The sequence below is a fragment of the Cyprinodon tularosa genome, unplaced genomic scaffold, assembly GCF_016077235.1.
Source record: "Cyprinodon tularosa strain WSP-4 unplaced genomic scaffold, ASM1607723v1 ctg1263, whole genome shotgun sequence".
NCBI classification, from domain to species: domain Eukaryota; kingdom Metazoa; phylum Chordata; class Actinopteri; order Cyprinodontiformes; family Cyprinodontidae; genus Cyprinodon; species Cyprinodon tularosa.
In genome coordinates this window covers 39232-50560 of record NW_024038074.1, presented here as the reverse complement: position 1 = coordinate 50560, position 11329 = coordinate 39232, and the positions used below count along the sequence as shown (strand labels likewise).

Below are 11329 nucleotides of genomic sequence, written 5' to 3'. Positions count from 1 at the left end.
AATTGACTCCATAAAGTTTGACCTTAAATGGATTAAAGGCCATGAAGGCAATAAAATCTGTGTCCAGACGAGTAATATGATTATAGAAGGGGAAAAAATAAAATATATACATTTTTTATTTTGCCAAAATCACACAGCCTTGAATTAAACTGTAGATAATAAAAAAATATAATTTTTTTTCTTTATTCAAGTCATAAAAAGTGAATAGTAAGTTAGTGGTCACTGGTTGTTTTAATGGGTATAAAATGAAATATACATGATGGTGATAGAAAACCACAAAAAACCCCACAAACATATTTTTATATCAATCCCCCATCAACCACGCTTCACCTAAATTAAATTACGAGTCTCTTATTAACCCTTTACTTTCCAGGCGTATGAAGATTCAAATAAGAGAAAACTTTCAACATAAAGAAAACCCGACCCACGTTAAGATCAGGAAGCTTCCATCGTCTTCAAACTTCAAAGGAAAACAAAAGCAAATTTTAAGAAGAATCAAAGAGTGTTTGTGTGGAAGAGGGCAGCTTTGCTCCAGCAGAACCAGTTCCTCCATTCCTGCTGCTCGCCGTAGATTTGTGCTCCTAAAGCGGCGCCCGGACCTCCTCCAGGAGTCACTACCTGGACCTGCGGTCCTTTCTGTTCTTGTCCAGGTTTTTGTCCATAGTTTTTTCGTTGTCCCCCCTACATTTGGGGCAGTACCACTTCCCCTTGGGTTTGTAGGTGAGTCCCACGCAGGAGAAGTGGAACCACTCGATGTGGCACTGCTCGTTGTCGCAGCCGATCATCTCGCCGTAGGACACCTGCTCGCAGAGGCAGTAGGTGGGCTCGTTGGGGTCGATGGTGAAGTCCACCGGCGAGGCGTCCCGCTCCTGCTTGGATTTACGTTTCTTCTTCTTGGACGACTTGGATTTCTTTTCCCGCGGCGGGGGCAGGGGCAGTTCGTCCGCGGGGTCGTCCACCAGCGAGCCGTTGGCGGACAGCTGGGCGGAGTCGCGGCTCTCGCTGTTGCGCGGGCGTCTCGGGCGGCGGTTGGAGGTGCGCTCGGGGGTCGGGGACTCCTGGATGCTGGATCGGCGCTCGGGGTTGATCCGCTCGGCTTCGCTGGGCTCCTGGAGGCAGAGCGAATGAGAGTCCATCTGGCGGGAGCGGTTTTCCACCAGCTCCGTCATCTGAGTCACTACGTGGATTTTCTCGTCGCCCAGCTCCTGGCTGAGGATCAGCGCCCTCTGCAGCTGGACCTGCAGCCGCTTCCTCTGAGCGGCGTCCTGTTCGCCTTTGTATTTCTCAAACACTTCGTCCACCTCGTTCAGCACCTCTGCAAAGACAAAAACATCGATGTGAGCGTCTACAGCCTGACATCCCGTTGGTTATTAAATCCGTGTGGATTAGCAGCGTCACTGCGTGAAACTCAGAGAACTCTAGACTATTAAGTTATAAGTTCTCTTTTCTGTTACCGCTGTTCAATAAAAATACGTTTAAGATCATTTGAGGCGAGAACATCATACTTTAAGCTTCACTATACGGCCTATTTACTGATTTAGTGCATAATTAAAAAAGAAACAGAAGACCTCCCCTGTTCAGCCAGGCCAACTATTCCCTCTAACGACCCCCCTTTCAGAGACATAGACAGGTATGGGGCATTGCAGGCTAACAAAGAAGCCAAACGACCCCCATTCCAAAGTGTTGGCTGTTCATCCGTTTCTATTTGCATGTTTTCTAAACTAAAACCAGGCTTTGTTGGGCTGCTGGATAAAACCTGGAACTAAACGCTATTTCTGACATTTTGAATCGAAAAGAAACGTCTTCAAAGTTGGAAACAAAGTCCAGTGGATTGTTTTTAATTTTTTAGGAATAGCTATGACTTGGATGACTATGATGGAGTATTAGGGCCAGGATAGAGATTTTTTTTTTCTTCCATTACGAGAATAAAGTCGTAAAATTACAAGAATAAAGTCATCATACATCAACCCGTTTCAGAAAGAAAGCTTGGAGCTCCGCCCAGCAGATGACGGCCGACCAGCTCCACCAATCAGCAACCAGAGTCCACTTTGACATCCTGCCCAGTTTGATGCTGCTGCTAAAAGATTTCCTGATTTGTCAAACCGATGCTAAAGTAGAACTTCACATGATGCTCCACATTCCTCATTTTAGGGAAGAAACGGATTCTGGTAAGAGTTCTCATAAAACACAACTTGTTTCTCGTAATCTTACGACTTTATTCTTGAAATAGTAGGGGAAAAAGTCCCTAGCCTGGCCCTAATACAGGGTTCCTACAGCATAAGGCGAGTTAAATTCAAGACTTTTTAAGACTTTTTAATGCCACTTGAAATAAAAATTTAAGACCAAATTCACAAGAAACACCAGAAAAACCTGCTTGCGACAACGTAACCCAAAGGTTTATTTTAACATAAACCACTGCACTAATGTTTCAAATGTTGAAAAGCTTCCCATACAGGAAGAAAGCTAAAAACACACAAATGACAGATATATTTGAACAATTATTTTACTGAATTCCCAAACTTTGTTTTAGCAGGGAACAAAACAAATCAGTTTTAAAGCCCCAACATAACCAGTGCTAAGTCTTTTTAGCAGCTATTTTTCTTTGTATGGTTTTCTTAGTATGTTTGATTTGGTGATAAGTGGAGGCGTTGCAGAGACAAGGGTGGAACTAAACTGAGAAATACCGGCTGTTTCTCGGTAACTCCATTTTGACGCTTTGTGTTTCGTGCTTCGCATGCGACTCCACTGCCTTAATTCCCATCGTTCTGAGCTTGAATGACTTCTTGCACTAAATCCACTGAGCCTCATGTATGTTCCCTGGTTTTAGCCATGGAGGAAACTCTTGGCTGGAGACAATTTTGGTTACATTTACACTTGCTCAGATTTTCCAGACAAAAAGTTAATGGCGCATCTCCCAAATGTCCCGGCCGCAACAACGCTTTTATTGGTTCCGCTATCGGGACGGAACCAGTAATGGCGACAAGTTATTTATTTTAAATAAAAAAAAAATTGTCAATTTTAATGTTTTATTTAGATTTCAAAAATAAATCGTAATAAAAATAATCCTATTTATGATGTTTTAAAAATTAAGACATACGAAAGACTGATTTAAGACATTTTAATACCAATTAAGCCTTAGTTTTATTTTGTAGAATTCAATGCCTTTTAAGACTTTTTAAAGGAATAGTACACCCAAAACTAAGGGTGTGCAAAATAATCGTCAAATCGATGAATCGTGATTCTAATTTTTGTGATCTACTGAATCGATTCTTGAAGGCAAGAATCGATTATTAAAAAAAAAAAAAATGAACAAATAAAATACATTAATGGTTGGCGCACATCAATCAAACCAAGTGGAATACAACTTCCAGTCCAGCAGATGTCGCTGCGGATGTGTTGACGCCTGCTGCTTTGTGTCATAAGCATGTCCGGACTGATTATCCTCATTTTGTTATTTTAAGTTTGATGAATCCTAAGATCTTTTTGTTGGTGTGTCCATGCCAGTAATAGTAATATTTCTGTCCAGTATTTGTTTTCATTGCAACACCTCCAAAAGTAATTTCAATAAATACAGCTATGTATGAATTCAGTTGCTTTCAGTTATGTATCAATTGAAGACACTATCCAGATCACACCCAGCCAGTCAGCCACTGGTAAGGGCTGTATCTTTTTCTTACAGTGTTCAGTGAAAATATCACAATGCATCGCAATATTTCAAGTATCGTGATGCATCGTGATAGAATCGCATCGTGACTTCTTTGCCAATACCCACCCCTACCCAAAACACGATTAGCCTTCATTTTCTACTCACCCCCATGCTGAACAACACTCTGGAGTACTTTTTTGATATCTCAAATGCATCTGGAGATCTGGGAGGCTTCTTGCTGTCTGCTGACATTCAAATAATGGAGGTCTATGGCGCCCGAGGCAGAAAGGTCCATAAAAGTCCACAAAAAACGTGTCAATATTCCTCCATACTGCTCGTCCAATGTATTCCAAGTGTCCTGAGTGGGTAGCGTCCAGAATTTACTCGAAACGAAGTCATTTAGAATGTTTTTAGAGCATAAACAGGAGTGTATAGGATTTCCTAAAAGCGCGTTCACGAGTCTACGGAAACCGCGGCAGACCAAACCAGATGAAAGTGCGCATTCAGCGTCTGCTCTGCCGATAATGCAAGCGTAGAAGAAGAAATGTGCTGTTTACCTGTGCAAAGAAAGAAACAATGAAAGAAAAATGTCTGAGGACTTCAGTGTTGAGGAAGAGCATGAGTTCTTTGCCGAGCTGAATGCGCACTTTCATCTGGTTTGGTCTGCCGCGGTTTCCGTAGACTCGTGAACGCGCTTTTAGGAAACCAATAAAAAAATCAGTGGGTCTGAATAAAGAAAATCATCAACCAGTAAAGGTCTGGAGACATTTTTAATGATCTGTTACTTTAAACAGAATTTAACGCTGAAACGAAATGAGGTATTTATGCATTAATGTTATACATAAAATTTTTAAATTGAAAAAAAAAAAAAAATTGCATCCTGTGCTATCTCAGAGGAGTTGACACTTGTATGACTGTATTCCTATACATCCATCAGTAGTTAAAGGTCAAGGGTCAGCAAATGCTAATTCTGCCTGTAAAACAATAACAGCGTAATTGCTCTTCCTCAACACTGAAGTCCTCAGACATTTTTCTTTCGTTGTTTCTTTCTTTGCACAGGTAAACAGCACATTTCTTCTTCTACCTTTGCATTATCGGCAGAGCAGACGCTGAATGCGCACTTTCGTCTGGTTTGGTCTGCCGCGGTTTCCGTAGACTCGTGAACGCGCTTTTAGGAAATCCTATACACTACTGTTTATGCTCTAAAAACATTCTAAATGACTTCGTTTCGTGTAAATTCTGGATGCTACCCACTCAGGACACTTGGAATACATTGGACGAGCAGTATGGAGGAATATTGACACGTTTTTGTGGACTTTTATGGACCTTTCTGTCTCGGGCACCATAGACCTCCATTATTTGAATGTCAGCAGACAGCAAGAAGCCTCCCAGATCTCCAGATGCATTTGAGATATCAAAAAAGTACTCCAGAGTGTTGTTCAGCATGGGGGTGAGTAGAAAATGAAGGGTAATCATGTTTTGGGTGTACTACTCCTTTAAGGACCCACGGGAACCTTGTAATACTCCGTCGTAGATGACTGACAATCTTCACCAGCATGTTATGCCGTAATTTTAAGACTATTAGCCGCACCTGAATATAAGCCGCAGGTTTTTTATGTTTAATGTCCGTCTTTCTGGCTGTCATTCTTTCTCGTACCACTCGCGGTACAAGTCTGCTTCCGGAAGACCTCCGCATTCCCGCGCGCGCCGCTACCGTACTCATGTGTTGTAGCAAATGTGACGTCAACATGGTGGATGGTAAAATCCATAGATTTAGGTATTACGCTAGTGGCCGTTAGCTTATACCTTCCGCCGCACGGAGCAGAGGTTACTGGGGCTCCGGTTCCATGTAGTGCGGGCTTTGTTTTCTAACAGTCTGAAGACATGAAGCAAATAGGACATCAACATGGTGGATGGTAAAATCCATAGATTTAGGTATTGCGCTAGTGGCCGTTAGCTGTAAAAGTCCATAGATAAGCCACATTGTTATATAAGCCGCAAAGTCGAAAAATGGGGAAAAAGTCGCGGCTTATAGTCCGAAAATTACGGTAATCAAAAATATCGGCTTTGGTAAAAATCGGATTCAACATGTCGGGATTTTTATAAAGTCGGTTGATCAGCCAGGAAAAAGCAATCGGTGCACCGCTGGTTAGCAGAAAGGCTCAGTTCTGCTGAGAAAATCAACTGATCCAAAGAAACTTGGAGCTTCAGGGTCCTTTCTCTGGATCCAGGACCAGCAGGACCAGCAGGACCAGGACTTCATCAAAGCCGGTTCAGGAGGAAGGGAAGGTGGGCAGAGCTGCAGTGAGCTCCCTGCCTACAGGAAATGACGTCAAGTGGAGGCTGCTGAGGGGGGTTGCTCAGGAGGCTATCCTGCTCTGCAGATCACAGAGGGGGCAGACGGAGCGGAGAGGGGACCGGGTGTTAGACCGGATCATCCCCAGATCTACCGGAGCCGGTGAGGCTGTGCTGGGATCCCAGACTGAGCTGCTACCTGCCGCCACACGGAGCAAATGTTACCGGGGCTCCGGTTCCCTGTAGGGCGGGCTTTGTTTTCTATCAGTCTGAAGACACGAAGCCCCCCACCCCACACACACCCCCCAGCCTTCTTGTTATTGAAGTTAAGAGCCCAGTGTCTCATAGCAGGGCTTGAATGAAGCGGTCCCTCCTGTATAGAGTTCACCACCAGATGTCATGATGAAAACGGTAGATTAAGCTAAATGTCATCAGAAACAAGGTTACGCTAAGATATGAATACTTGTAACAGCCCTATATCCATTTGCATCGAATGTTTAATACTTCGGCATAATTTAAAACATTAAAACTATTATGTTTATTACATACATTTACGTTTTAAGCAGTGTGTTGACGGATAACCCTCAGGGTAGCTTTGTGGTGTTCACACGGACTTCTACGAGGAAAGTTGGTATTTTTCCGCTACAGAGCCCTGATTTCTCCAAAATATTGGAGCCGATTAAACCTACGAATAATTCCGTTTCAGGATATAAGGGGTATAATGCTGTGATTTTTAACTGGGATAGCTACGACAAAGAAATATTAAAAATGGGATTCAGTTTAAGGAGTCTGGCGCAGCGCAGCAGAACGGGGCACACACTTTAACTGCTGGATTTCGGGTTTTCTTCTGAAACATTTTGCTCTTCGTGGGTTTATCCCGATTTAAATAAACGGAATCGCTGTTTGTCGGAGAGGGAAGGAAGAAGGACGGAGAGCTTTTCACAAAATGGGAACACCAGGTTCGCGCCTGCTCCTCCATTTCAGCAAAGCTTTCCCCTCAGCTGTCAATAACCCCCCCGGTCCTGGCCGCACCGAAACACAAAGCATGCAAACACGCTACCTTGATACTTTGCATCAATTTCTCGAAGCAGAGAAACGTTTCTTTGTATGTCCAGAGGCAGGGACTCCACACATTCCAGGTAATCCTCCACATAGTTGACTAGTTGCTGCGACTTGTCCGCGTTCTGGTAATGGTGGCCTAACATCGTCTCTGCGATGCATGAAACGCGAACAACACCTGAGGAAACCACAAACATATGCTGTTAAAAACCAAAAGCTGGGCGACTTTGCAGCTTCCAGGGCAGTTCCAGGCAGCAATTCACTTCAAACAAAACTCACACCACTGCGCATGCGCGCACATTTTCCTTTTCTGGTATTGCACAGCTTCCTCTCACAGTGACGTCTCGTCAAGGCGGGGCTTAGGAGCTTGGAGCTGAAGAGGTCTTTGCTGCAGAAGCATCACTAAATTACACCTTAAAGGAAAATATCGAAAATGAAAGGTGTAGCTGATGATATAAAAATGCGTTTATATAATAGTGTAACCAAAGCCAGGGGTTCCCATGGGGGCTCAAGAGCCAGGAAATGGGGTAGTGAACTGGTTTTCACAATCATTGTGATGTGGTCCATAAAATACCATAAAACTTAATTCAATTTCTGTACCACCGATTTACAACACATTTCATCTTAAAGGAATAGTACACCCAAAACATGACTAGCCTTCATTTTCTACTCACCCCCATGCTGAACAACACTCTGGAGTACTTTTTTGATATCTCAAATGCATCTGGAGATCTGGGAGGCTTCTTGCTGTCTGCTGACATTCAAATAATGGAGGTCTATGGTGCCCGAGACAGAAAGGTCCACAAAAGTCCACAAAAAACGTGTCAATATTCCTCCATACTGCTCGTCCAATGTATTCCAAGTGTCCTGAGTGGGTAGCGTCCAGAATTTACTCGAAACGAAGTCATTTAGAATGTTTTTAGAGCATAAACAGTAGTGTATAGGATTTCCTGAAAGCGCGCGCCGGCGCGTTCATGAGTCTACGGAAACCGCGGCAGACCAAACCAGATGAAAGTGCGCATTCAGCTCAGCAAAGAACTCATGCTCTTCCTCAACACTGAAGTCCTCAGACATTTTTCTTTCGTTGTTTCTTTCTTTGCACAGGTAAACAGCACATTTCTTCTTCTACGCTTGCATTATCGGCAGAGCAGACGCTGAATGCGCACTTTCATCTGGTTTGGTCTGCCGCGGTTTCCGTAGACTCGTGAACGCGCTTTTAGGAAATCCTATACACTACTGTTTATGCTCTAAAAACATTCTAAATGACTTCATTTCGAGTAAATTCTGGATGCTACCCACTCAGGACACTTGGAATACATTGGACGAGCAGTATGGAGGAATATTGACACGTTTTTTGTGGACTTTTATGGACCTTTCTGCCTCGGGCGCCATAGACCTCCATTATTTGAATGTCAGCAGACAGCAAGAAGCCTCCCAGATCTCCAGATGCATTTGAGATATCAAAAAAGTACTCCAGAGTGTTGTTCAGCATGGGGGTGAGTAGAAAATGAAGGCTAATCATGTTTTGGGTGTACTATTCCTTTAAGGCACTTTCCAGTTCATCAGATCATCCAGTCAGATTGATTCAAAGTTTTCTATCTAAGGAAAACCAGCTGATTGCATCGACTCATTGACTCTTCAGCAATCCCTCACACTAAGCATGCTTGTAGCGACAGTGGAGAGGAAAAACTCCCTTTGAACAGGAAGAAACCTCCAGCAGAACCAGGCTCAGTTTGAGCGGCTATCTGCTGAGGCCCATTGGGGTTCAAGGAGACAGAAGCAGACGTAGAAAAAGAAGCATAGATACAAAAGGCAACTGTCAACCAGCTCCACAGGCGGCCCCGTCCAGGAAACACACAGCCAGGCAGACGAGCTCCGAGCCAGCTCCCATGTCAGAGGATGAAGAGAGCACATCCAGTTAGTCACAGTCAGAGAAACAGGACTACACTGGAAAACAGGCCAAGCTCCAACATCTAGAAACAAAGGTGTTGATGGCAGCAGCACAGCTGATATTTCTCTCCAGGATGGAGTCACAGCCAAACAGGAACAGACCAGATGAAGCTACTATGAGAAAAAGCAGAGAGAGCAGAACGTTAGAGATTGAACTAACAGATTCTGCAGAGTGGGAGAATAGAGATAGAATGAAGCAGAATGATGAAAAAGGGGTCCCTATGTCCTCCGGCAGTCTAAGCCTATAGCAGCAGAACTATAGAGATAGCTCAGGATAACCTGAGCCACTCTAAAATAAAAGGATGTAACATTTATTTTATTTACCTAATTCATGATTCAAATATTAAAAGTACCATTAAATTATAAAATGCCCAATAAATGACGAAATCATCAACAAATTAAGTACAAGCGCTTTTGTGCCCCTTTTCAACTGACCGACCCTCTCAAATTAAAGTTACAGGTTTTAATAAAGAACGGCTTATTATTGACCAGGAAAATCAGTTGATATCTCTCAAATGAAGCTAATGGGGTCAAAAGGCAGTGTAGCTTTAAATGCAAAACACATTTTTTATTTAAATACATATATATATATATATATATATACACACACACATATATATATATATATTTATGTGTACACACGATATAAAAAAAAAAAAAACAACATCAAATTGTTGGTCTATGCGTGCACAAAGTGCTTTATGTTGCCCTGAAAAATATTTTGAAACATTTTGAATTAAGCTAATATTTGGGTCAAACGTAAGCAGGGTTTTTTTTAAACCTATGTCATTTCTTTTAATGTCTCTTCCTGGGTAGGATGCATTTTTTTGGATCGTATTATCTTGTAATTGACTGGCTGGTTTCCAGGCAGCTGTAACTGGGGACTCGCTGTGCTACCTTCTTGTTAGCTTCACTAGCCTAGCCGTAGTAATGGCCATTTTGAAGCCCCATTTAAAACAAATGGCCAAAAGTTAAAACCAAGCTAGAAACATTTTTGAATGGCGGCATCTGCTGGATAGTTATGAGAACTACACTTGAGCCGGTATCAATAATTTGTTACTGAACTATTTTGTTACATGATAACTATGGAGGACCAATCCTGCCATAATTAAAAATACATACAGAAATAAATTAAGGATTTATTTATATAAAATTGCTTGAAAAAGTAGCTAATAATATGGATTTGTGTGCCATTAAATGTGACAAAATAATGAAAATAAGATATTTCTTCATCAACTGATCAACTATTCATCTAAAAATATAGATTTTAACTTCCACTTTTATTTTTACTCTTCTTTTTGCATTTATGCTGACTAATTTTTAACCCACCTATTTTCTGTTTCTGTTCTGTTTTTCCACTGCAACCTCTTTTTATTGTTTAATATTTATTCACACCAACATTTTCTTATTTTTGTTTCATCCTGATTTACACCACAACCTTTTTAAAGCATGTTTTTAATCCACTATAAATATTTATTTTCATTTTATTTAGATTTGAAATGGAAAAATTAAATGCATAACGTTTGACTCAGTGTTGGATCATAGCAAACATTCGTCTTTAAAAGTTATGCCTTTATTTTTCCACATTTTTTTTCATTAATATTATTAGCTACTTTTTCAAGCAATTTTATTTTATTAAGTCCTTCATTTAGTTCTGCATGTATTTCTAATTTAGGCAGGATTGGTCCTCCATAAATAATAGCAATGTTAATGATTTAAGAAGACATATATACACCACCGTTCAAAAGTTTGGGGTCACATTGAAATGTCCTTATTTTTGAAGGAAAAGCACTGTACTTTTCAATGAAGATAACTTTAAACTAGTCTTAACTTTAAAGAAAAACACTCTATACATTGCTAATGTGGTAAATGACTATTCTAGCTGCAAATGTCTGGTTTTTGGTGCAATATCTACATAGGTGTATAGAGGCCCATTTCCAGCAACTATCACTCCAGTGTTCTAATGGTACAATGTGTTTGCTCATTGGCTCAGAAGGCTAATTGATGATTAGAAAACCCTTGTGCAATCATGTTCACACATCTGAAAACAGTTTAGCTCGTTACAGAAGCTTCAAAACTGACCTTCCTTTGAGCAGATTGAGTTTCTGGAGCATCACATTTATGGGGTCAATTAAACGCTCAAAACGGCCAGAAAAAGAGAACTTTCATCTGAAACTCAACAGTCTATTCTGGTTCTTAGAAATGAAGGCTATTCCATGCGAGAAATTGCTAAGAAATTGAAGATTTCCTACAACGGTGTGTACTGCTCCCTTCAGAGGACAGCACAAACAGGCTCTAACCAGAGTAGAAAAAGAAGTGGGAGGCCGCGTTGCACAACTGAGCAAGAAGATAAGTACATTAGAGTCTCTAGTTTGAGAA

The 11329-nt window shown here is 41.6% G+C and overlaps 1 protein-coding gene across 1 annotated transcript; it reads right to left on the bottom strand.

The window, feature by feature from the left end:
* Positions 1–212: 212 nt before the first annotated feature.
* Positions 213–7297, bottom strand: ing2 (inhibitor of growth family, member 2). Its single transcript, XM_038276711.1, has 2 exons — positions 7002–7297; positions 213–1315 (listed from the first exon to the last, which is right to left on the bottom strand). Exons 1-2 carry the CDS (start codon positions 7195–7197, stop codon positions 615–617), a joined length of 897 nt encoding a protein of 298 aa, XP_038132639.1. The 5' UTR covers positions 7198–7297; the 3' UTR covers positions 213–614.
* Positions 7298–11329: the final 4032 nt, after the last annotated feature.